The 27,294-nt window shown below is 38.7% G+C and overlaps 1 protein-coding gene across 2 annotated transcripts in view; it reads left to right on the top strand.

Annotated features, from left to right (window-relative positions):
- The first annotated feature begins 395 nt into the window (after window positions 1-395).
- prkar2aa (protein kinase, cAMP-dependent, regulatory, type II, alpha A) overlaps window positions 396-27,294 on the top strand; it is a 45,869-nt gene continuing 18,970 nt past the window's right edge. Inside the window, exons 1-2 of one of the 2 annotated variants that reach the window (XM_082519656.1) lie at window positions 396-1,103; window positions 1,904-2,171. In XM_082519656.1, coding sequence (XP_082375782.1) covers window positions 1,925-2,171 — 247 coding nt within the window. In that variant the 5' untranslated portion in view covers window positions 396-1,103; window positions 1,904-1,924. Of the gene's footprint in view, window positions 1,104-1,899; window positions 2,172-27,294 lie in introns of both variants that reach the window. The other variant, XM_082519655.1, reaches the window with a different exon arrangement.

Genomic DNA, 27,294 nt, shown 5'->3' with positions numbered 1-27,294 from the left:
TTGATATCATCCCATTTCAGCAATTAATTTGTCAGGAAAATGTGTGTTACTTGGGTTACAGTGAAACAAAATTGACCATTGTCCTCATAACTATAATGATAATTCTCAGAGACACCTCATTGGCAGCTGGACAAAGGCAGATATTCACATTCAGCAGCGTCTACATATATAAAGAATGTTTAAATTATTACACACACACACATCTTTACCAAATTGTCAAGGCCACTTCTGTAGGTGTGGTCCTCTTGTGACTGTACAAATATGGTTCTGCCTTCTCTACCGCGTCTAACCCAAGAGCTGTATGTAATTGGCTGTGGTATTGGAATTTTTTATTTTAATTGGCCCTGTTTTCTGTCACTCTACGTCAAACGCTCTCTGCTCACTGTGTAACCACGCCTCCTCATGCTTTCCGGAGCCAGTGGTTCATTCGTGCGTGTAGAGCCGTGGATTGCCTCGCCGGGAGGGAGGAAACGTGTTTCGTTTAATTTTGCTGGGTTCTCGTGCTGTCATTAGCAGTGCTGCTACTACAGTAACGTTTTAAACAGTATTTTCGCGGGTACTTTGCGTTGTAATTAACGGCGGCGTGGCATAACGTTGCGAACAACTAGGTTAGGCTCTGTCACCTGGCTGCAGCAGCTGACTTGGTGTCTTGCGGAGAGTGGCGACAGTTCCCAAAAGAAAACAAGCAATTGCTAGTTAGCGATTCAGCCAGTTAGCCTGCTAGCTAGCTAGCTCTTGCCTTATTGCCACAGCAAGTCCCTCCCTCACAAAGTGCGTGGACGCTGTTGGCTGCGACGGTGAAGTCGAGTGTTTTTTTTCTTTCTTTCTTTTCCTTTTTTTTTAAACTCCCCTCCTATCAACTTAATAGCCAGCATCCCTATACAGTTGGTTTGCACGGGAAATACCCCCCACAAAGGTTAGATAGGTTAGGAGACGGTAACGTAAAATTGCTGGCTTTTCGTTCGACAAGTGTGTTCTGTGGAGGGATACGGATCATACACTGGCAGAGAGACTGGCTAAAAGAAGACGCGAAATAAGAGCGAACAAGGAAGACACCAGGAAGGAGGGGACTGGCTAGTTTAGCCGGTGAGACTGAATCGCACGTAAGTGACTCATAAGTTAGCTTGACAAATGGCTTAACCTGTACAACTTGCACTGCTTGCGGCTATCAAGTCTTCTACTCTTCTGCGGCTTAGCACCTACAACCAGTACGCCATACTACAAATGTTAGCTAGCTGCACAGGCTTCCTTGAAGGTGGCTTAGTAGCTAGCACGACAGCTAATTGAATGGTTCGAAAGTGAAAATGTGCTTGAAACACATCTCGACTACGCTTTCTTCACTCGTTCCGTCTTAACTAAGGCTCAGTTAAATAGAGGAGTTTAGACAAGTTGGATGTGTGGCTTGAACAGCACCGTGTACCAGCTAGTTGTCATGAGTGGGAGCTTTTTAGCCGCTTTGCTAGCTAATTCCTGCCGGCTACCCACTCAGATTGACAGCTCAGCTTCTGACGACACGAAACCTGAATAGTAGTGAAACCCAGCTTTTATCGCCCCTTTACAAAACACAAGGCTCATATCTATTACGTGCAGCTGTGGGAACTGTGTGTTCCTGAGCTGAACCAAAGATAAACTTGTCAATGTCATGCAGAGTTCACATGACATTACACTATCTTGGTTATAAATGACTGTAGCTGTCAAACTACTCAGTTAATCAGTTTTCTCATTTGTATAGGTTTCATCAGTCACTTAGCATTCACAAGTCATGCACACGTTTATAGTAGTCTATAGTAAGCCACAGCTGTGTAAATCAGCAAATAGGCAGCAGCACAGCCCTGCACTTAAACACAATTATGATTCTGTACCAAGATCAGTTGTGACAAATATTCTCTTCTCTTTTAGATAGTACATCAAGCCACACACAGCCATGAGTATTGAGATACCGGTTGGGTTGACAGAACTGCTGCAGGGCTACACTGTGGAGGTGCTCCGACAAAGGCCGTCAGACCTGGTGGATTTTGCCGTACAATACTTTACCCGTTTGCGGGACACCAGAAGTCAGGATGGGGCCAGCACAGGTGGCAAGACGGGAAAAGGAGTGATGTTTGACGGGGAGCCGATGCAAACAGAGTCCAATGGAGAGGATGATGAAGATGATGACTCCGACTTTGAACGTAGGTTGATCTTTTTGTTGTTGAGATTGTCAGCTGTTGTGGTGCAGGTGCTTGTGTGAGTGAAATGGGACACAATGAGTGATTGTTTGATTTTGTTAGGGAAAGAGCAAGTGAAGGTGAGGCCCAAAGACTTGTCACTGATATGGTCAGAATTTATCCGTCTTCTTGGGAGATTCTTTAGCGTGTTACGTCTGCCATATTTTCATACATGCACTTGCTCTCAGAAAATCCCACTGAGCAGACAGCTTGGCAAAGCAGACATGATCTAATCTGGGTCTACTACATTCTCATCATCTGACTTTCAGGATCAGAAATAATTTATTATTTACATGTCTAAGGATCTGAAAGAGCCGTCTTTGTTAAATGTAGATTCAATGTGCTCTTTAACATATTCTTAAATTAAATTTATACTTCCAGAAAACTGAAGTAGCCCAAGATGCGAAAGGTAACAAGGTAAAGCTGTCCTGTAACGACATATAATGTTGTAATAACAAAATCGGCATGACGTTTTCCCAGAGCAGTGAATGTGTGTGTATATATAACTCTAAATTGTACCTCAATAGTGATACTGGGCCTCTTTTGCATCAATCCCTTGTGTTTGGCACACTGGCATAAGATATAAGCTGCTCCCAAACTCAGCTGTCCTCTGTGCTCCTGAGAGCAATGTGACCTAGATCACACCAGTATGTTCACTGGCATCATCTGTAAACTATCATGTATATATGTGAAACTATGTGGAGATAAAAACTGAAGCCCCTTTTTTGTTTGTAAATAGTAATTGGAACCCAAATGCTGCAACCTAGCTGGCTGCACAGCTTTTGTCAAATCACCAGCAGGTACCGGAGCACTAAAGTGAATTTTGGGCTTCATGAGATCTATTCTTTTTGGGCCTGTTGTTAGTATTCCTTTTTTTTTTGAGCTTCTATTCTAGTTTTGTGGTTTAACAATTATGCCAAATATACAGTTTTAAATATACAGTTTTAATCTCTCCTGAAAGCAATGTTGGCCAGCCTTGTAGATTGGTACAAGCTGGCTCATGGTGAACAGGGATTATGTTTTCTTTTTCTGCTAATACAAAATGGGTTCTGCCCGCTGTAAAACAGCTGTGACTTCAGCTGAGAGAGTTGTGTGTGTGTGTGTGTGCGTGCGTACGCTTTGGTGTACACGCGCCAGATGTATTTGAGTTTCAGTGAGTCCTTTTGCATACTTGTGAAAGTAAGCAGTTGTGTTATGGCATTCTTTCACAACCGTTCAAATTCCAGCCTGGTGACGACATAAAAAAATGTGTCCAAGTACACTGTGATTAGCAATCACACCTCATTCTAGGGGATAATAAAGGAAAGGGAGCTGCAACAGTTGTGCTCCAGGGAGAAATCTGGATTCTGGAGTTCACACACATGACTTCCATGACATTAGATTATCCAGTAGGCTTGTGTATACTTCCCCCAGGGAACATTAACATTATTTCTCATGGTAATAACACAGGCCTGCATAATGAAAGGTATCATGTGCTCTTGCCTGACCACTGCTGCAGCCTATAGGTATAAAGAGTGATCTAATTCAGTTAGTTCACTAGCACGTGCTCTAAGACAGTTGCTTGAGTACTGAAGACACCAAATTAGCATTTTTAATCCACAAACCAAGAACGTCATTACTTATTTTTTTAGGTGAGAAATACAAACCTGGTTCTGTTAGCTATAAATGGGACATTCTGCATAACTATCAGCACAGTCTGCAAACTATGCTGGTAAAATACAAATGTCATACTTCTACTTACTTGAATTATGATTGGTTATTTGGGGCATTTTATTGAATTTGGTACTTGCTGCATGTCCTCTCTTGCATGCCTTCTGCTCAAGACTAGGAGTAATTTTTCTCACATTTAGAGCACAAGTGATTAAACTGTATTACTGCTGAGTTGGCAGGTAAGGTATTTTGAGTTGCTATCCTCTTTATAAAGTATGGCTGTTGTGAAATTAGTATTGAGCTGAAATAGTATTGAGCTGTGCAGTCTAATATAAATATTGTTTAGCTGGCCCTGAATTCAAGAAAAAATTGAAAGAAGTTCAAGGTGCTTTTCCAGTTGTGTTGTTTTGGTTGATTTTTTTTTCATGAATCTGTGGTATCTGGATATTCTTTAGACGTTAATTCTATTGTTTTAATAGGCTACTTACATTTACGATGACTCACCAGTGTGCTCTTAACCTTTCTTTTGCTCTGAAGGAAATCATTGTGTGTTGGCTAAAGGCCTAACATGTAAATGAACTAGATAGCTGCTTGTGTATTTCCATGGATGGTACACCGTATCCCTAAAAACAGGACGTCTTGTGGTAATTTACTTGTCTTGTTTCTGTAACTCCTGCTGCCTGAATCCACTTAGGGCTCACCACACAGGTCTAAGCTGGTTAACAATAGAGGATTTAGTTATACATCCATCATATTTTGGTGATATTCAGGTTTTTAAGTAACCCTTTTTATATTGAGGCTGAGCTTTTAAGAAGTCATTTATTGACAATTTTATAATCTTCTTTCTTTTTGCTGAATGGGTGACATGGACACCAAACTGGGTTTCTGGTAGTGAATTTAAGATTTGTATTTGGCAGGAGTAAAATTCACTTCTGTGAATATTAGGATTGCATCATACTTACCTTTAATGGTTAGTAGCTGAATCCAGAACAAATGCGTCCATTTTACTCAATTTTCAGAAATACAGTGATAATGAGAAAAAGGGTGCAACACAAGGGCATCTTTCTAATTTGTATATGTGGTTTTCCTCTCCTTGCCTCCTCTACTGTCAGTTTAGCAGTGCTTGTTCACTAAGAGAAACAGGAGGGGATGAATGGATACCTCTGACTGAAACGAGCAGGGCTTTTTAGTCAAAGATGGATGGAGGGACAGATGACTCCTAGAGATGATAATAGAAACTAATTAAAAGTGTTTTTATAAGAAAGACAGCAGGGATAAAGCAGAGGCTGTATTAAAAAAATAATTGAGGGAGGAGAAGAGAATGGGTTTATGTAATTATTCTAAGCTGCACAAAACTTTGTAGAAATGCTTTGTAGCTAGATGGTTGTGCTGCATGGATTCATAACAGAATGCTAGCTTAGATTTTTCTCTTCAGAGTGCAGATTTTCCATAGATTAATAGGTCTTAGCCAGTTTGTCTAGTAATGATTTAACTGTAACACTTTAAAGTTTTTTTCCTTCCTTAAAAGCATCGGTCCATATTTTCAAAATTCTACCTTCGTGTGTTGTTTTGATTATTTATAAGCACTGGTATTTTGAAAACAGATATCTTGAGAGGAGTCATAACGTCATCAGTGTTTCCTTTTCATCGCAGCAGCTCTCTTGCAACAGTAAGTGCAAATTTTCCCAGATGGTTGGTATCCATTTCGGACTGCAAATCTTCTGTTGCTGTTAAACACACCATTAGATTAAGAGATAAGGTCTGTTAGATTTTTTTTTTTTAATGATACATAGACATCTTTCTAAGAAGGGTGTCCACCAGCCTTTAAATGTCATCAAAATGAAACGCATTAAATAACAGGATTGAGGGCCTTACAAAAATTTAATAAAGTGCAATAAAAGGTTTCCAGATCTCAAACTCATTTGCTGTTTTACTTAGGTGCAAATTAAACGTGACAGTGTGTCATCAGGTTTGTTTTGATGTGATTAAACCTAGAGTAAATGTTTTGAGTTAGTGTGTTTGCCCTGTTAAGAGTAAATACTGTTAGAAATTTATGTATTTAAGTTCTTCTACCAAAGAAAATGTACAGGAAACATTAAAGCTCTATGGTTGAAACACCAGTAATTGAAAAAAAAATATTTTTGAGTTTGTGTTGCAAGTGTCAAGTGTTTTAGTTTCTGTCATATCTGTCCAACATGATAGAAAAACACTGTCATGCACTTGTAGATTTGCATTGAAGATGTGGTTGTGTTCTAGTTTTGCATGGCCACAAGAGTCCCCCAGTCCCAGAATTCATCATCTGGCCAAATCCGAAAGCTTCATCAGAGCTCAAAATTTATCAGTCCAAGTTTGGCATATGAGCTGACAAATGTGTGGATGTGTTTGTCAATGCAGACCAGAGTTTGTTTCTGTGTGGAATAGATAAAATGTGTTTCTTGCATGTTTGGTTTGTGTCAAAGGCTCTGCGTAATTTAGCTCGGAGTATGGCCGCACACAATGTGATGAAATTCTGCCTGTGACCTCTTTCTGTCTCCACCCTTGCTCTGTCACCACCACCTCAGTGTTGTTTACACCCTGCTCCCCCCAGTCTCTTCCTTTGCTCCCTTTCTCCCTCTATGGCCCTCTTTTTTTTCCCTCCATATTTTTCCTATGTCTCTTAAGCAGTTTGATTTGGCTTTTTTTTTTTTTAGTAGATAAAATTAACTCATAACATGATTGTCAGAACAAACTGCTTCTAAAAGAGAAAACAGAGAGACTCCTATAGTTTTCTTTGATGTAAATTGTGATCCTGCTACTGTTTTCATTTTTTTCTATCCCTCTCTAATTCATACATTTGCTACTGGACCATTTTCCCCCCTTAATATTGCTTTGTGCTTTAGTTTCACTTATTTGGGATGAAAGTACAGACTGCTTTGTCTCTAAAGACACTAATAATTGGTTCAGTAAGACGAGCTGAGATGTCAGTTTTCATTTTCGTCTAGGAGCTTTGTGTCTGTGCACAGTGGTAACAGTGATTAGTGGAAGAGGGAGTACATGTACACTCAAATGACTTTTGTCACTGTAAGTGTGCACAATTTTATATCTGTAGGTTTGCGTGCTTGTGACTAGTCTCAGTTTAGTGTTGTGCAACAGGTGACCTGATTAGTAGACAGCAGTGTATGTCCAGGGTGCTTTTAGCCTGCAGGCAAATCTCATCCAGCCTACTATGGAGACCAGTTGGACTGGCAGTCTGATGGTGTTAAGTGGAAAAGCCCCCAGACGGCTCATACTACTCTGCCTGGCTGATAGTTCACTAATGCAGTTGCTGTCTTTACTCTTGTCTTATTTTTATCATATGCAAAAAAGACAAGTTTTGAAAATGCCTTTTTTTAGCCTTCTGTCCAGATGAAAACAGGGTTTTTGTTCATGTTCAGGGCGAGTAATTATCAAATTACCAGCATGGTGTTTGTGTGACCCTCGTAGGATTGGCTACCTCCATAGACTGAACCTGACTGAATCTAAACTCGGTAGCCCAAACACATAAACTGAACCAGCTGTAAGATAATGGAGTGCTGGTAATAGGATATTCAGAGGGGAGTAATACCACACTTATGGCATTAAGAAGAAGAAGGAGTAGGCTGTACTAGCTGAAAAGTCTTCAGATACAACTATGAAAAATTTTGCCTATCCCAGTTGGTGACAATACGTGATATTACCAATTATTAAGTCATAAAATCTGTCTGGGTCTGTCTCACCTTTGCTCTTCTCCATGCCCTTCCTACACACAGCAGTTTCAGTGTGACAGTGACACCACTTTAATCAAGAAATTGAGGAGTAGTGGCAAAGTTGTGCATCAGCAGACACAATTACAATACATTTAATAATGATATTCATTTTCTGCATTAATTGGAAAATAAGCTAAAAATTGCCTGGATTGACTAATCATTAATACCAGAGATCATTATCCATCTATTTTAAATACCGTGTAGAGTACATAGCAGAAGATGTGATGTTCCAAATTCACGATACTGGAATTTGAACCACGTTTATGGTCAAATACGTCTTTAAGCACCTAATTTTTAAGCCCACTTTTTGTGCTGATGTCAATAACAAGTTTATGTATGTAAAGCTGAGAAAAAGCATTTAAGAAATTTTTTTTCAGTATTGTATCATATATTATAAATTAACTAGTAATGTAATTGTTTTGCTTATGCTAAATAACTTTGTACTGCTGCTAAATGATTCGTGGTTAAAGCATGCCAGTCTAATGGGGGGTGGAGTCTTTAAACATGGCTAAGGTCATAATCTCTTTCGTGCACTCTGCGTTTTCTTTTCCTTTTTAGCACCAGGGGAGTAGTATGCATGTATGTATGTATGTATGTAATTTTTGTCTGCCTGTTGATCAGACTGTAGAACTCTAAATTTGTCTCTTTGTTGTGTTATTCCTTTGATTTCTTCAGATTGTGTGTGTGGTGTTTTGTTTTTTTTTTTGTTTTTTTTAAATCTGCTTAAACTTCGTTATCAGCTTTTTAAAAAAATTTTTTATCTTGGTGTCTCTTTGTTTGAATGTCTTTGTAGCCTTATCTCTCTACCTTTCTTCACCCTGTTTCTTCACATCTCTTTGAATTAAAAAAAATGTATATGGAAACCAACAAATTTTCTTAATTCTATTGTCCTGTTTGTATATTTCTGTATATTTCTGACTTTTTGAAGTATTTGTCTTTACATCATTTTCTCGATCTATATCTTTTTAAAATAACAATACACTAAAATAGTTTGAGATGGCTATAGTGTCAGTTCTTTAGTCACTCTTCAAGTCTCAAACACTTTATGTGGAAATTAGATTTCAGGAGACATTTAATGTAGCTGTCCTAATCTCCGTTGTCCATTTAAGGGATTGTCATCGGTTATTGGTACAGCAGGCTATGAGACAACTTGGCTTGCATGTATTTGCTAGTAGACATCATTTGAACCTTTGTACTTCCTTGTTCTCTATCCTCTAGCCATCTTAGTCCCTGCAACAAAATAAGGAAGTGGTGAGGGATGACTGGCTTAAAGAGAGAGATTGCATTTTATCTTCTGCTGCTCCTGTTTGAAGTTAATATGCATCCCGTGTCTCTAGCACACTATTCTTGTGAATCATAATGCTGTCTGAACCCTGCCTCGCCAGTCCAGTTAAAGCCTTCAGTGACACATATATGTAGATTTATTACCGCCATCAGAGGCATCTAGATTACATATTTCTGGACAACAGATCTGAGTATGATGCCAGCCTTCTTGGTGTACATTAAATCCAGGCTGGAACCCTCTCAGGAGACTGTCTCTGTCCCAGTCGTGCAAAAGGGTCAGGTTGACCAGTGCAGACTACTGTCATGTCATCATGTTGATCTCTTTGGTGCATTAGAAGAAGTTGTGATGTTTTGTGAATTCAGTTCATTATGTGTTATGTCTCACCTTTGATTGTCATATGCAATAGATAATGTGGTATAAGCCAGACTTCCCATCAGTGGAAATGATCAGGTCTGTACTTTAGTTTGATTTGGTTTCACTCTTTCTTGAAAAATAAAACTATAGTCTTTTTTTTTGAAAAAGTTAAAGGCTCAAAGTTATTTAGCTTACCCCAGTGTTCTAACAAAACATGCTGTATTTATCCTACTATACGCACTGTATATGAAGATGTGCAAATTAAAGTAAGAAGAAAGAGAGCAGGAAGTAAAAGAGCTGAGAAGCATCAATGTTTTTTGTAGAAAATGTTTTAACCAGTTGTTTTTCCCCCAATTTGGACAATCCACAAAGCAAGAGTTTTAGTTTCAATTCACTGGCCAAATAAAGGCAATAAAACTAACACTAAACCAATATTCTAGGTATCAGAAACATGCTCATTTATTGATGTTTCTCCTGGGAGAAAAGCGGGGGAACTACAGAGGGGAGTGAACAGATGAGGGCATGGGATAGCAACAAAGTTAAGGAGGATGACAAAGACCTGAATTGAAATTATAAAAAGAAACAAATACAACTAAAGGATGTGGGACTCATTCCTCCAGCGTTTAGGGTTGTTACTGGCGCCACATTTTGAGACAAATGTGGCGCCAGTAATGTGGGCCATAGCTCCAGGCTGGAATTTGGGAATCCCGGTCCTTACTAAGAAGTAAACCAATGCTTTTTTTTTTTTGCTTTTTTTCACACATTTTCATGGCACTCTGATTCCTGATTTATACCAAAGATGTATCGTCACAGAAATGTATCAGATCCATATGTCTTATATTGTTTTGTCATTTTTGAGCACTCTTAGCCACTATTGAATTGTCTGCAAACATGCTTCCTGTGTGAACAAGTGCTTTTCCTTTTCATGGAGCAGCCATTGTTGATTATTCTCTCTTAGCTCATGCTGCTCTCATATATTCATATAGAAAACATCTATAAATGGAAATTATAGCGCATATAGTACAGAGCAGGATTGTCAAACTCATTTTACATCACTTCAGTTTTAAGTGGGCTGCATCAGTGCAAGTCCCCCTTCCTGACAATGGATGGAAGTTTAACTACATATTTAATCCTTGAGATATCTTAAGATCAGAAAAAAGTGCAAAAGTACATCTCAGATTTTCTACATGATAAAGAAATGCTGATGCAGCAAATGGAAGAAAGCTGTCAGCACAAATTAAATATGTACAATTACAGAAAGAAAATCCTGGTAGCCCAGACTCCTGTAATTACAAAATTGAAAAGTTTTGAACAGAAATTCCTATAGTGGATGGTGATAAAAAAGGAATTTTTCCGTCATTTAATTCTTTATCTCTTACAAAATTACTTTTGAAGTATGAATAGCCATTTCCCTAAGCTTTCCAGTGGGCCGGATTAGAGTTTTTACCAGGCTGATTCTGGCCACTGGGCCTTATGATTGACACCCCTGGTGTAGAGGAAAAATTGTGTTCACATAAGGTTCAAAGGTGAATGCTGAAGGGAAACTTGGTTGTCTGAGTATGTATATACACATTTTGAATAATTCATTTAGTATGAAGTCAGCTGCCTGTTCAATGCAGTAAACTCAGATAAGCCTGTGACCAACAGTTGTTGTTTTAGTTCTGTTTCACAACCTAGCGATGTGAGATAAGAATGAACTGACGAACCTGAAACCTGGTCGGTTATCAGTTTATTTTTTTTAATTTCTACCAAAAATACGTGCATTTATTAAAAAAAATAAAAGATATCATAGTAACTTAGTATTTAATGTCCGCCATTGGCAGGTTGTTTACCTATGTGTTAGCCATGACAGAACACATCATTTTAACCTTGGTTCTTAAATAAGTAGGACATTGTGTAAAAGGAAATTTATGATTCATATTTTGCAAATCATGTAAATCCTATATTTTAATTAAAAATAGGACAAAGATGACATCATCATGTTGAAATTGATATATACACTCTTTAAACATTTGAATTTGGATTTTATGTCAACAGTCATGTGCTCCCTTTGTTCTCTCAATCGGTCTGTCAGCTTGCCGTTCTGTTTCCACTGGAACCTACTGTGTCATTCTCACGATCCCCTGTCTCCCTTGGCCTGCGTGTGTTTGTCTTGATGTACTTGCCCAATCTCATTAGGTGACATGGCTTAGAGAGAGAGGTTATTAGGGCGGTTTAGCAGAACCATCTTTGGCACAGTAAGAAAGAGAATTAACAAGGGTTCGAGGTATTGAGAAAGAAGGAAAGCATGAATGAGAAGAGGAGACTGAATGAGCGAGAAAGCTGTGGTTAATATCAGCCAAATATCTTTAAAGTTTTACTTTATCTGCTCTTTCAGCCTCTTTAGCTGACAGGATGTAAATACTGTTCAGAAGTATTCTATAATACAATATTTTGTTGCATAACTGCTTAAAGGAGATTTGTTATAATCAACCTAAATAATCAGTGGCACAGTGGCCTCCATCAAGTGTTGCTGAGGAGGTAAAAATTAACCTTGCAGGGTTTTTGTTTTCTTTAACTCATCAAATAACATTTTAATATTGGAGCCACTAGGCAGCAGGTATTTGTATAAATTTGTTGTTCAAATAAAAACAATCACAACAAAATTCAGACTGGGCATCCTGGAACTTTATATTTCATGGGATTTTATTGAATGCACAAGGAGAAAGCTTTATGTAGACAAGCACTAATGCTTGTTTGTGTAATTTGTTACATATGAAACTAGCCATTTTTTTATTTTTTTTATTTTTTTTTGTGTTAGGCAAAAGTCATTGGGGATTTTTTTTTTTTAATTTCTAAACTCCTTTGATTTGTAAAAGGAGAGATGAACCTGAAGTATATAGGTTATAGCAAATTGGAGTCCTTCATGTTCCTCAAACCTCGGCCTTCCAAAAATCTTTCCTTCCATACCAACCAACACTATAGGTTAGTGTGGAGGGAAGGGTTGTAGGGAATGGTGGTAGTTTACATCAATACTAGAGCTATTCCTTCTGGACTTCCAGTGTTCATTTTAAAACAAGATGTAAGCCTGTTATAGATCATTTATGAATGCAACATCTGGAATTAAAATACTTACTAGCACAGTAATAAAAGAAATAAAATGGTCTTCAGGGTTGGACAAGTTGCTCCATAGTCTATCGACTATTTGGCGTCACTGCTAGGCAGCAGAATGGGCCTCCTGATCCACCTTCCATATTGCATAATGTGTGGCCCTGTTGAGAGAGAAACACGCAGACTGGAGTTTCTCACTTGCTGCATAAAGAAAAGTTTAAACATTAACATATGATGCTCATTGATTTAGACTACCATAATTAGTTAATGTAAGTGGATAGATAAACAGCTATGCTGAGCAGCTATAACAGTAGCAACTTGTAACACTCGCTGGTTCTTTACTCATTTACCTTGGACCTACAGATCTACTGTCTGTATTTCTACCGAAATGTACAAATGTACTCTGTTCTCTAGCTTAAAAAAATTCTATTAAGGAAAAAATCCAGCAGTTTGCCTTGTTTCTCATTTGATGATGATGGATCAGTGTCGCCACTTTAAAGGTAAGCATTAATTTCAAAGCCAGTTTTGTTTTTTGTTGTTTTTTTTCCCCCCCGCACCTAGAATTTTGGGATGTTTTTAGTTTACAGACAAACATGATTGAAAACACAACCACCTTGTAGGAGGAAATGGCAGGTTGCTTTTAACAAAACCATGTGAATGGACTATACTTGGTGAAAGAAATTTGTTTTATTTGCTAACAGTTGATAATGATAAATGGTGAATCCCAAAACCCACCAGTAGTTTTCACCACTTACCTGACAATAGGGGGTCTAAATAACTACCTTTAAAATAAAAATGAAATGGTTCGCTTCAAGACATGTAGATTGCCTTTAACATGGCGCTCTAAACTGTTGCAGCTATTGTTACCATAGAAACCACTGTCCTTGAAAATACTCTCAGCCAATTGCTGCTGGACATGACAGTGAAAGGGAGCGGTCTCACATAATTGTGAATCAGATAAAGAAAGTTGGGAGGTCACAGGTAGTTCACAGCCCTCACTTCCATAACAAGTATCTGTAGCAATATATTTGCATAGCCTTGATATGACTGACTTTCATATCCCTGTCCTTGCGTTGCACTTCTGATAATGTGGGTTTGTATAACCCTATTACTGTTTTTCTTCTTAAGAGTAGCTGCTCTGTTCATTGGCAGTCAGTAAGAATTGAAGCTGCAAGTGAGAATCAAAGAAAATAAGAGTGATTAATTAAAAACAAAAGGAGGATGAGTGCAACCTGTCACTTGTTTGCTTTTGCTGTTTTTTGTAAATTTATCTTTCTAAATCTTATAGACTTCCTTCATTTCCATAGTAACACAAACTAATTATGTGTACTGGGTTGGATTTGTTGACTTGACTGAAGGACCAGGTTAAACACGCTTGGCTGTTTCAGTGGCATAACAAGTGGTACCCATGAGTTAGGTAATTAAATTCACTACCATTTGACATTTAACTGTAAACATAAGCTTGAGAATTTGGAATTTTGACCCACTTTTGTGACTGTAAATGGTCATGTAATGGGAAACCACATTGGCTTTGTTTATGTTATACTTCAGTGCTTTGATCAGAATGTGTTACGCTCTAGGCTGTGCAGGCTGACCGTTCTGCAGTTCATAGTTGTACCACCACACAGTACTGTTGAAGGTCATATATTTTTATTTTTTTTTAACTTGGGCGTTAATGACATTCTTTGTCATCCTGCAGATTAAAATAAATGCATGCAGCATTATCATGGGTACAAGTAATCTTACATCAGTTAGCCACAGTAACAACACCAACTCCCTAATATTATATAGATCTGCTTTGTACCCCCAAAGTAGCCTTTACCATTCAATGTATGAACATTGGTGCACTGGGAATGCACGTTTTCACATTTGCAAATGTGCAAGATCCTTCGGGTCCTGAGAGTACATAAATAAGAGTACAAAATACCATCCTGAGCAGTAACCAGTCATTGGCTGTAATACCACTGTCTGGTGTGAGGAGTAATATTGGTACTAATATTGATATTGGCCAGATGGCACATGATTCATTATAGCTATTCATGTTTTTTGCTTTGGTTGCCTTTGTCATATGAAGGATGTGTCATCCCTTGAGCCCTTTTCTGACATGGGATACATAAATCTTTATCAATCTATCAAAGTAACAGTATTCATAATGGCAAGGTATGTTGCTGTGCTAAATTGTGTGTGTTATTTACTTTTAAATCGGATGCTTTGTAATGCGCTTGTGTAGCACCTGTACACTTCACATGATGACATAATTAAAGATGCTTCGCCCTACATGCGGTTACGAAAACGCGTCTATATACACTTTACTAAAATTAACTAAGCAACAACAACAAAAAAAATATAAATTGTGTCTCTATGTTGGGGATATTATTTATGGCACCCTGTACATAAATTCACACTACATTCTCACTTTGTAGAAGGTTATGATGCCTGTAGTCTGCAAACTAACCTTAGTTCCTGTTAATGTACTTGCCAAAGCTCAGATTATTTTCATTACTGGTGAATCTCTAGTCTGACACGTCACAGTTTTCATTCAGACTGTTAAGTTTTATTCCATAAACATTTCAGTCTTTAATACAGCAACTTGAGTGAAGAAAAACTCAATGTAGGAGAGGTCTGTGTGCATCTCTTTCAACTAAAGTCTTGCTCACAAAAAATGGAAAAGCAGAAGCACAGAAAACTGCAGGACCATAATCTGGGAGTTCTCTGCACGACATCAGAGTCACCAAAAAGGGAATCGAGGTTGGTCATGACACAGGCGCCTGAGGCTAAGGACTATAAATTATTTCCTGCTATTTACAGATGATAAATGTTGCAGAAAAACTACACCAGCTAGGTTCATAAATTTAGTACCAGATAAAGTCAGAAGGGGGATTGCTGTCATATACGTTCTGCAGTGTCAGTTTTCACCGGTGACTGATAATAATGCCCAACTTGTGCAGATTTATAATCCAGCAAACTGTCAGTTATATCGCAGATTCTGCTAACATTAACGTACTAAACACTACTTACAAACCAAACCTTTTTTGGTCTTTAAACGTTTTTTTTAATGGAAATTTAATTGTTGCAATTATACTCGTGTTCATATCTTGGCTGTTACTTGTCTCTGACAAGCTGGCAGCTTGTTTTGGGCTGCTATCACTGCCAATACTCAGCCACACTCGGCTGAATTGTGTTAGAAGCATCGTGTTAACCTCATAATCCCGTAGTCCTAATTCCTCCAAAACACAGGTGAATCCTTCAGCGCCATTTCTGCAGGAATTTAAACTGTTCCTGTGGTCTTCCCCTGTTTTTTGTAATATTAACCATCTTTTATCATCCTTTTTCTTGTGCAAGATTACACAAATTCCTTGATACTGGCACAAGTACTGTGCATCAGCTTTGACATCAGCATAAAGCTGTCATCAGTGGTCACCAGTAACTATTAGCTGTCTTCATGAATGTGGTGTTTCTAAGAATTTCTTTTTGGGAGTAGGCAGCATATTGGTCATTAGAGAGAGTGTATTGCCCCCCTGAGAGAAGAAGTCTGGGAAAACAAACTACAGTGTAGTCATTTAGCTTGGTCACTCCCATAATCAAGTCATAACTACTAGGTTATGAGTCAGTAATATGTATTTTATTGAGTAGACAATCATCAGTGAACTGTAACCTCTCTTAGTTTACTCAGAATGGTCAGGATTGCATCAAGTAGCTCCTGCTGGATTAAAGTGACACTTGACGCTGATTAGTCTTGGTGTCATGTGGCATAGTTTGTCTGTGCCTGTTTGTTTGTTTGTTTGTTTGTTTGTTTGTTTGTTTGTTTGTTTGTTTTTTGTTTTCATTGATGCTATGTGATGTCCAATAATTGAAAAAGATAGCACACTCATGATGTTTGTAAAAGAGTGGTGCTTCTTTTGCTGCACTAACTGCTACCCTGTGTAAATACTTGGGAATTGCATAGTATTAACACTACCAGGGGCATGGGGGATTTCCAAAGACCTTAAATAAGCACTTTCTTGTGGTGCTTGAATATCATTTGCAAAAGCCTTCGTACGCCTGTGTCTGTGCTGCCATTGCTGCTGCTTACAAACTTTGAAATTTTAGTGAGACTTTTGTGATAACTTGGAGTATATACTTAAGTCAGACTTCAGATAACTGAGTAATCAAAATAAACATTACATTTTTAGCTGTGTTGTCGATCTTTTCAGCCACCTCACATGTAAGCTGTGCGGCCAATTTATTTTTTTCTCTGTGTGAATTGTGTGCTTTTTGGGTTACACAGTAAACCATCTCCTAAGGGATGTGTTTAGCTTTCCACTCCATAGATGACTCTTTGAGTTATCTTTCTCACCAAAAACAAAGGATGACAGGTTTGTTATATTACAGCCAGCTACAAGTTGACTTTGGAAAGTAGCACATTTTAAAAAGCCAGAATGTACCTTCTACTTGACACAAAGAAAACATTTTGCTCCCTGTGTGAGTCTAACTAGGAAGTGGCAGGGCACATTTTTTTGGTTTTCTGGTTATTTGCTACAAGTTCACTTTGGAGTGCATTTGATTTTTAGTGGTCAAAAACTATCCAGAAGTTCCCATAAACACGGGTAATACAGGAAATTGTATTAGTGAGAATGTTTTGACAATATTACTTTAATATCACATTTTGTGACAGATTGAAGTAATAAACACAAGAAAAATAGTCAATTTGAGCTTAAAGACGTTAGAGGCATTGGAAAACCTGATGGCTGTGGTGATGGGAAAGGGTTAACACCAATGCAGCTATAAGCAGTACAGGGTTACTTCCTTTTAAGGACCTAAGTCTTAGGGAGCGTGTGATAGAGGGAGTTAGATACTGGGAAAATGAGTGAGTCACATATGGGGCAAGGGGAAAGAGGGAGAGGACGAGACTTTTTTTTGTGTTGAGAGATGGTAAGAGTTAAATCATAGGCAGGATGTGGAGTGAGCAGAAAGTCGTATGGTGTGAAACACAGACTGAAACAGTAACTAAACTAAGTGTAATAGCAAAAAGAGGAAGCATTATGACAAAAAAGATGAAGGTATAGGCTTTGAGAACTGCTGAGACGTTTGTTTTGGCAAGGACGAATCGAAATAGTCTGAATCGGTGAACAGTAGGATGCAACATTTACAACAAATGTCACTGCAGGCACAGTACTGTAGACAAGGAAGGAAAGGGCAGTGTAAAGATACAAGCAAGGTAGATCCTCCAAGACCAACATAAACGGAAGGGGAAAAAAGTAGTATGTACATATCAAAAGTATAGGAAAAGACAATGTGGAGGATAAGATGAATAAAACAAAAATAAATTATTACATAGTCATAAATTCCAGAACACATGGTAAATTACAGCTAACTATAGGCTGTGCCAGTTTAATTTCTTTGTCCCTTTATATCCATACTTTCTATATTACATGTCATCAACCATTAGTTTTTGCATCAGCATGTCACAGTGACTGTACAAGCTATTGTTTTATGCCGAATTGCCTAAGATGGGGTATAAGATATAGCCCAGTTACTGAGTAAAATTGCTCTTGCACCATTCAGTGTAGCGCTGGTAGATTTACTGCTCTTTATAGAGATATAAAAGCTATTTTTCCTCCTTAAAAATCTATATCAGCACTTGCCAAAATCCTGCTTGGCTCATTGCAGTAGCACCTCATATCTCGCCACTCAATTGTCTTTTTACTCCCGTGAACTCCTGAAGAATTGCTGCTTAAAATCTCCTAAATTTCTATGCTGTCCTGATTAACAGGTTATGTTATTAGTCTGCATCCATAAAGAACTATTTCTTGCACAGTCTTCCAACTGTTAAAAAGAGTTATATTGAAAAGTTGTTTTTGGTTTTTTGGGCTGAGGCTTAACAGGTGAGATTGATGTCATGTATTTTTCAACAGTACCACCATAGTTTTTGCTGCTGTGACTTATCTTGCTTATTTTAGGTGTTGAACTTTAAAAAAAGAGCCCAAAGTTCACAAGCTTGATCCTTGTAGTCTCCATCCTACTGCTGGTGGTATGAACGTGCAGTTATGAACTGGTGTTAACTATAATTTTGTTGAAATATTAAGCATTTTCAGAGTGTGCTCTGTCTATTTGGTAAGGTCCCAATTTGCTAGATGCAGTAATTGGCAGGTTGCTTGACACTCATAATTTGACTCTGGTATGACGCACTGCAACCAGCAGGCATGATATGTCAGCGTTCTTGATACCTGCATTGCACTACACATTTTAACCCAGTATGACACAAAAAGATGCCACAAGGTTTGTTATCGATCTGCTTCCTCTCTGTAAAGCAACCACATGTGTTGGCACATTCAGAAACCACACACTGAACTGATTTATCAGAAAACAGTGAGAATACTGTTCTTGATAAGACAATTGAGATCAAATTATTTAATTTTTACTGCAAAGCTATTTTGTCACCACTTTTTTTTTTTTCTTCAGTTTTTTACACTTGCTGCTTAGTTCACCTAGAGTTATGGAAAAAAAAAACATTTGGTCAACAAGACCAGTCTAAAAGGAATAAGTTGTTGTAGCTCTCTTGTTGCCGAAAAAAAGACAAACATTCACTACTCTGGGACTAAGACTCTGAGACGACCCAGTCGCCCACCATGTCCACCTATTGTATCCCTACTAGAGCTGTGCCGTGTCATATTGCCCAATAATAAAAGTATAAATGTTTACATGATATTAAAATGTCATATCATGATATCATTGCTATAGCAACATTATGCATTTACCTTAGTAGTTGTGTGCACTAAGGAGACGAGACTAGGTATGTCTGTGAGCAAAGCTGCCTGTAAGGCCTCCCATGAAGATTTAGTACCTAAAAAGAGAACTAGCTTAACAGCCTATAACAAAGCGTAGTACTTTGGGAAATCTGCAAGAAGATTGTTCCTGCTAGGGAACAAGATGGAAACGGCATACTTGGTTCACCACTTCAAAAACATACCAGTGAGTACAAGGATACAAAGGAGGAGATGCTAGAAGCTGGTGATATGCGACCCAAAAGTAAACAAACGACTCACTTGCTAGCTGCACACCATATGACAGGAAGAGCAAACAGTGGATGGTCACATGGTAAAAAGGCAGGGTTTTAAAGCAAGTGGTTAAAAATCTTGGCCCAAGATATACAACATACCAGCTAGAAAATGTTTTTCAGTTTTATTTTACAGGATTAACTCTTACTTCTGTTGCTGTTAAACTAAAGTGTTAAACAACTATATTATAGTTTTACTTAAAATTTCCAGAGAAAATACTACCTAGGCTACTTTAGTGCTTACATCTTTATGCTTGATATATTGCTGTGTCACTACTGTTGCACTGTAATGCTCCTGGTGCTGGCACCTTGCTTCAATAGCTTCACACTTCAAATTATGTAATGGGTCATTTGTGACAGTTGCTCATTAGAAAAGGATATTATAAATAATGCTGCCTGCAAGCTGCAAGCTTTGATGAAATGTTGTTCTGTATTTTTTCTGTAGATTCAGAAATCTTCTTGAAATATTGTGATATAATTTTGAGGGTATATTGCCCCTATTCCCTACTATGCATTTAGTTAAATTTAATAAAACTGTATTCATTAAAAATCGCTGTTAAAAATTGTATTAAAAAATGTATTGTTGCCGACTGGTGATATATAGGGGTGCATGTGTAAATGTTATCTGTGGAGGAGGACATGCAGGGTAATGGCAGAGAATTTTTTTTCCCCCACTTCAGACCAGTCTGCCAATCCTCTGTACTTTTCCCTCCAGTGAGTGGATTTGTATTCAGTGTACAAGGGAGTGTGCAGTACTTCTCGAGCTGATGATGTGCTTTATTGAGTCTGCTTTTGAGCTTGCCAGTTATGTGTCTACATCTCCTGTTTGTGTGCCTATATGAACACCTTTCTTATGCTTTATGTATCTGTGTGGATTGCTCTTTCTGTCTTGCTGTGGGTCCAAATGCCTGTTTAAGCTACTGTTTGTAAATGCATGCGAGTGTGTTTATGTGAGATCGTGCCAGTAGAGTCTTGCTGAAGTCCTTGGTGGCTAGCTCTGGAGGAGAGGTAACACGTGAGGGGAAGCTCCACATCTGACCCTGACCCTTGACGCTCTTATCAATCAGGCCTTGAGAGGCGGAGAAAGTAAGAGGAACAGGCATAAGCATAGAGGCTGAGAGGACTGGATGAAAAAAGATGGAGAGAGGAGGAACAGATGGCAGGAATTGTTGCTGAGCAGGGAATATGCTTTAGGTGAGGGGGGAGAGAGGAATAGATAGAATACTCCAAATCACAAATGTCTGTAAAGTCGTAGTTTATTCTCAGGGCTAGTACCAACTAAGTTATTATATTTGTTTTTTTGCATTTATTGAAAGATTATTGAATGTGTGTTTTTTATATTTTGGATGTATTCATAGATCAGCTGTGAACATTTTAGATGCAGTTGTTGTTTTTTTCTATGAGACATAAAGCCACAATATCAAAACAATAATACTAACATTTCATTTTTGCAGGTTGAGCCAAGTTGTAGGGATGAAACTATACAAATTTCTCAGTAATTGGGAGTTGCTACTGTGGAATTAGAGATGAAAAAGCAATCAATCATTACACTTCTTCAGCTATGTTTGATATGCTGGCAAAATAATGGTCTTCCCCCTCCTGTAATAGGACCTGTGCATGTGTATCATTTTTTAAACTTGAGTTAGGGTTAGACTTTAAGGTAAATTTTCTTAATTTAATAGAGGGTGTCAAATAGTCACACATAGTCTATTTTCAGTGTTGTTCTGAAAAATTGCCAGCAGCACATACATGCCAAGCACGATCAAGTCCCCGTAGGGCTGTGCGATATGTCCAAAATCTCATATCCCGATATTAAGACATCTATCGTCTGATAACGGTATAAATCACAAAAATGTAACATTTTCTGTAAATTCTGTGAATCTCGGGCAGCTCGACTTGCGTGAAGTGTTTCCAGCTGGGTGTCACAAACCTGAAGTCGAGTGTTTTAACTGATGCATGAAACTATACATTTTTAGACATAGGTTGTAACGGCCGCCGTTTTCTTTGAGTATTTATTACACAGCGTGCTGCGGGGAAAAGCCTGTTCTAACATTTGAGTCCAAGGTTTATTTTTTAGCACCTGATGGCTCATTTTGCTTCTCATCCGTAAACACTCTGCATCTTTCACGTGAATCAGTTTATTTTGAAAAGTCTCAACAAGATTTTGAGCTTTATTGTGAAAGGTTTACGTGGAACAAGTGAACACGCGGTGGTTTTACCGTTGTTGTTGCTAATGACAACGCATAAAAACCAACACTTGTCTGTCTGTAGTGTGGTTATATTCAGTGTTGGGACTAATGCGTTATTAAGTAACGCGTTACAGTAACTACGTTATTATTGTGGTAACGAACACGGTAACTAGTTATTATGCCAAAACCAGGAACGCGTTACTCGTTACTGGGATTTAGATAGGCTCGTTATTCGTTACTTCGTGTGGTGGCTATTGCGGAGCTTCCACAGATTCAATAACATTAGCAAGTGGTGGAGGCCAGCAGGTGGATGAAGGAAAAGGGAGGCAAGAGGAGAGACCTGAAGCGGCCGCTGGTCCGAGAGTGTCAGGTGAACTGAACTTCAGGTAAGAAGTTATAATCTGCAGTCCATCTGGGTCAGATATGAACCAAGTTTAGGTGGAGTTTATTTTCGTTATGCTGACTTTTTCGTACTGCGTGCTAGCTAGCATGACGGAGTTTCTATACAGCTGGGTGGGTGCTATGTTACTGATGTTGAACTTTATTTTGTTCATAAGGTTAATTAGTAGAGTTGCCAACTGTCCCGTAAAAAACGGAATCATCTCATTCAGAGAAAATATTATGCGTTTTGTGTTGAGCTGAGAAGGAACGCAGTTTGTCCCAGACTTCAGCTACAATGAAAAAGACACAAAGCTGGAGTTATTCTATGTCTTTGCTGCACAGCTGCCTCTTCTCCTCTCATTCTCTCCCCCTCCCTCTGCTGTTTCTACTTCAATCATGAAACTGATCAATGATCAGCTGATCGGCTTTTCTCTCTTGTTTATTTATCGCCCACTTTGCGCCAGAAAGAGGAAACCAGCGGATGTCGTGGTAAACAACAGCAGCACTTTTAAGCTTGATCAGCTGTTGTTAGAATTTATTTAATATTAATTTCTAGTATCAGCTGATGTTTGCTGGAGCCACAGCTGTAAAAGCTGCTGGTCATTATGTCGGTTTGGATATGTGGTGAGAGGGAAACATGAAGATGAAACCAGGAGATGTCCTTACTGAATCATCAGAGCTGTGATGGAGAAACAGGTTTACCTTTTAGGTGACATGAATGAGTTGAAGAGAAGTTATGAACTGTTTCTGAGAGACAAATAACACCAGGATCCTTTTCTACGTAGCTGACAGCTGGTAACTGTGCAGGGGCGGGTCTAGCAAAGTGCTGCCAGAGGTCCATGTAGGGAATTAAAAGGGAAAGGGGGGCACAAGGAAATACTTTCTTATTCTCATTTAAAATGTCACTTTTAAAAAAATAATTATCTGAGTCTTACAACAAACAATTGATTGATACATATATACCATCAGAACAGTGTACATCACTGTCACAACAGCGTTTATTTTCATTCAAAGGCTTTATGATTTTTCCTATAATGGTGGGCCGGTCTCTAGTCAAAATGCCCGGGACAATTTTTTTTTTTGTCCCAGTCCAGCTCTGTATGCAGCTCATCTGCAGTCTGGTGTTACCTACATCTTCCTATTCAGAAGGCAGAATTTCCGAGTTCTGAGTACAATCGAAAGCACCATGACTGCAGTCTTTGTGTTGGATGTAAAAAGCAGGCTAGGATAGAATCAGGCGTGGGATTTCTCTCGTGGAAATGTGCACATAATTTTTTCCTTTCTATTGGTAGGTGGCACAGTGCACTTGTGGCAAGTAAGCAAGCTAAAAGACTGGCAATCTTGCTGGGTATCCAGTTACGGAAGCAACACATTAACAAGAGAATTCTGAGTAAAACCAAAGTTACTTTCCCTAGTAACTAGTTACTCTGAAAGTAACAAGTAACTTGAAGTAACTGAGTTACTTTTGATAGAAGTAACTAGTAATGTAACTAAGTTACTAATTTAAAGCAACTTACCCAACACTGGTTACATTAAATAGAAGAGAAAGAGAGAACTTGAAGAAATTAATATAGCCACTACAGTGACATCAAAATAATGAAAAAATATTGCTGTAAACAGTTTATTTTGCGACACCACGAAACAAACAATAGCGTAAAATGAAACGATAGACGTTTTTACATCGTCATCTGATATATATCGTTATATCGAACAGCCCTAAGTCCCCGTTACTATTTTATTCTGCCAGACTCATTCTGTTTAATAGATTGAAGACTCTAAATGGTGTTTGACTCTCTGCCAGGATGGCTAATGTAATGGACTGACCCGGTCTTTTAAAAGCCAAAAATTTCCTCCATTTCAGTGTTACTATTCCAGGAAGAGTGGTTAAACGGAAACTAGGAGGTGTGAGCAGCTATTACCAGACAAATCCAAACTTTTCACTTTTTTTCTTGTAGCACTACGCTTTGAAAGCCAGCGCTGCTTCCTTAGTTTAAGTTGGGGCTCATTTATTCCTTGTTAACTGTAGCAGATCTGTCTTTTGTGTTTTCTTCAACTGTACCTCTCAAACTTGTCAGTCTTATTAGCGTCATCACCTAGTAGGCCTGTTGTTGAAGCAAACATTGCAGAATTGGAATTTGAAGCATCTTGTGGCTAAATACCTCATTTGGTCTCCTCCAGCTAACTGAATGATGTATTGATGGGCTGAGCAGACAGTTACACACTGAGAAAGGTTGCAAGGGAAATCGATAGAAAACACCAAGCAGGGAATCTCTCTCTCTCCCTCCCCCTGTCATATCAGTTTGCCCACTTCCTGTATTTATGCACAGTCTCAAGTCAGGGTGCTCTCTTTTTTTTCCTTCCTTTTTTCCTTTTCTGTATTGATAGTCATACAAGGTAGCTCAATAGTCATCACTCATCAAATGCTATCAAGGCATTTTATAGTCTTTTTTTTCTTTTTTTTCCTTCACTTTGTTTCCCCCTCCACAGTCAGAATCACTCTATCACCCCTTCTGGTGTTTTTGTTTCTTCCTCTGTGGTCCCCTCTCTATTTTACTCTTCCCTCCATCTGTTAATGCTGTTATAGCTGTGCGTGGGAGTATAGGGAGGGATGGAGAGAAATGGAAAAAACATGAGGAGGGGGGTGCTCTTCTACTTGTTACGAGCTGGATTGTTTGGGGTGGGGTGGGGTGGGTGTGTGTGTGTGTGGGGGGGGGGGGAGATTGTGAAGGGGGTTGTGTTGTTATGGCAATGAGATCTTCTTTGTGTTAGGTTGCCAAGGCAACTTCAGGCGTACACTTGGTACCGCCACCACCACCACCCTACCCCGCCCCCAACCCCCTCAGCCACATGACTGCAGGGAGAGCACTTCACGCTTTGCATGCGCAGCCTTATGCACCCACACACTGGAAATGCATAAAAGCATGTGCACACACAATTGTATTATATCTACATCCTTTTAACAGAGGACTCTGCAGAGTGACAGTACCCAAATCACTTTTAAACTGACTATTGTAAACAAACTATTTTACAGTTAAGGTTTAGATATACTTTTTTTTTTAGCCATTAGCATGGACATTTGAAAATTATCCAAACATCTACTGGCTACACTGGAACACTTGATCAGCAAAGTCATCAGACCAGAGTCAATGGGTTTTTAGAGTAGATTTATTTTTAAATATTAGAGATCTACTTTTCAGATTTTTTGGGGGTGGGGCTGAAAAGATTTCTGCAGCACAATTGTTTCTCACCTCAACACTGCACCTAAATCACCCTGAAAGATCCACGTCTACTTGCTGTTTCGTTTGTTGACTTTGGTTGCAGTTTGACACACATGGTGGTGAAGTGCATAGCTCTAAAAAACCACAGGACCAGAGAAAAGTCATCTCACTGTTCACGTCACTGCCCAGACTTTATATCGCATTAAAATGGTCTGTTCTGAAGTAAACACAGTGCAGCAGCAGCAGATCGCCAGTGCAGTGATCATCACTTATGTGAACTGCTGCAGATCAGCAGTTTGTGATAAGATCCTGCGGGTGTAGCTCCTCATACCACTGTCATTTCAGTGCAACCTTCATGGCAGCACTGAAATATGGTTGCAGTATCACAGCAGCAGTAATCCCAGGGCAGCGCTAAATATATCAGAGCCCTCAGTGTTATATGGAATCAAGCAGTATGCTGCCTACAATCAGGGGACACAGACAACCAACGGGAACTTAACCTCCTAGGACCTGGTGTCCACATATGTGGACATCACATTTTGGGTTATTTAGACCAAAATACTAAATTTAGCTCTACAAGGGCCTGATATCCACTTACGAGGACATTATACTGCCACTGTTCTATCGAAATTTTAAACGAATGTCCTCATATGGCGCTCTTTTTTTTTTTTTTTTTTTTTTTTTTTTTTTTTTAGAAACAAAAATCTGGTTTAAAAAAAAATCTGGTAATTCTTTGTTTTTATATTCATCGGGTCCCAATATGCCCAAATATCAAAGAGAAATTAAAAATGCATGCCATGGAAGAGTTCGAGTCTTAGGAGGTTAAAAGCAATTCTTATGGACTTCTCTCTGCCCAAAAGAAACTAGATGAGCCTTTGAAAACTTCTGGACTCTAAGAAGAGGGAATCAATCTTTTGCATTCAAATAAAAAAACACCAAAAAACCCAAAAGAATTTAGGCACCATTTGAGGATACAGTAAAATCACGGAGGAGGACAGTATTAACTTGTAAAATATGTGATTAGTTAGACCATATAAAGGAACGTGAAACCTAAGCAACAGTGGTCCGGAAATCAGTGTGTGCTTTAAATGTAAAGGGCAAAAGTACAGACAACAGCCGTAAAACAAAGTATTGTCTGCATATATTCAGTCAAAGAGCAGTGAGGTGGGCATTATTGCAGCTTTTTGCTGAACAAAGTACATCAGTGTTTCCAAGCATGGCCTTTTGTGGTCTATGTGTGGATCTTAAATTCTGTGTGAGAATATATATATATTTTTTCCTCTCTCGTCTTTGTGCCTCTTGCCTGCGGTACCTGCAGCGATCTGACCTGTTCGTGAGTTTGAGTCGGATCAAAACAAATCATTTTAAGCAGTTTGGAATGCGTCCTCCCTGTTGGTGGGTGAATGGTAGCGCTTAAGGGAAATGGGGATTGTGTTGAAGGGAGAGAAAAGTGTGTTTGGGAAAGGGTAAAAATTAGGTTAAGCTGAAGTTAAATCTTCCCAGGTGGTGTCGGGATTTTTCTCAATGCACCTCTTTTAAGAAACCAGCTTATGTTATGTTTTTCGTTCAGTGTATCACAAATTGTATATCTTCAGACCTACCAAGCTCTTATGGAAGGGCTGATAGATGAATGAGCAGGTGAACCTGAGGTCACTGATGGAAGAATGTTAGTGCTATGTGCATGTGTGTTAAAGGCATAGTACATTGTTATGTATTTTAGCATTGATGTCCAAGTTAACTACAGCACATATTCATCTTGTTAGTTATAGAAAACAGTATTCTAGTTTATTCAAGAACACTTACAGTCAGTGATAGACCATTTAATTTTAACCCTGAACTAATGGGTGGGTTGTTTTCCAGCCTTGCTTTTCTGCAGGCTTCACCTCGAGTGATGTGTGCTGACCACATTTCTTATGGACATGATTTCCAGTGAAAGAGGTGGAGGAACAACTAAACATGTGAAAAAAGGGCAAAAGTATACTACTGCTCTCTGTGAAGCTAAGACTTGTTGACTTTGGTTGCATGACGACGCATCTGAAGTCAGAGTGTTGTTAGACTTTCCCATTGTAGCTTGTAAAAATCAATAAGAAGATGTTTTTAAAGCTCATCACAGTAATTAC

The sequence above is a fragment of the Aulonocara stuartgranti genome (genome assembly GCF_965226115.1).
Source record: "Aulonocara stuartgranti genome assembly, chromosome: 20".
In the NCBI taxonomy this organism is placed as follows: Eukaryota; Metazoa; Chordata; class Actinopteri; order Cichliformes; family Cichlidae; genus Aulonocara; species Aulonocara stuartgranti.
This window is presented reverse-complemented; position numbering and strand designations above follow the sequence as displayed.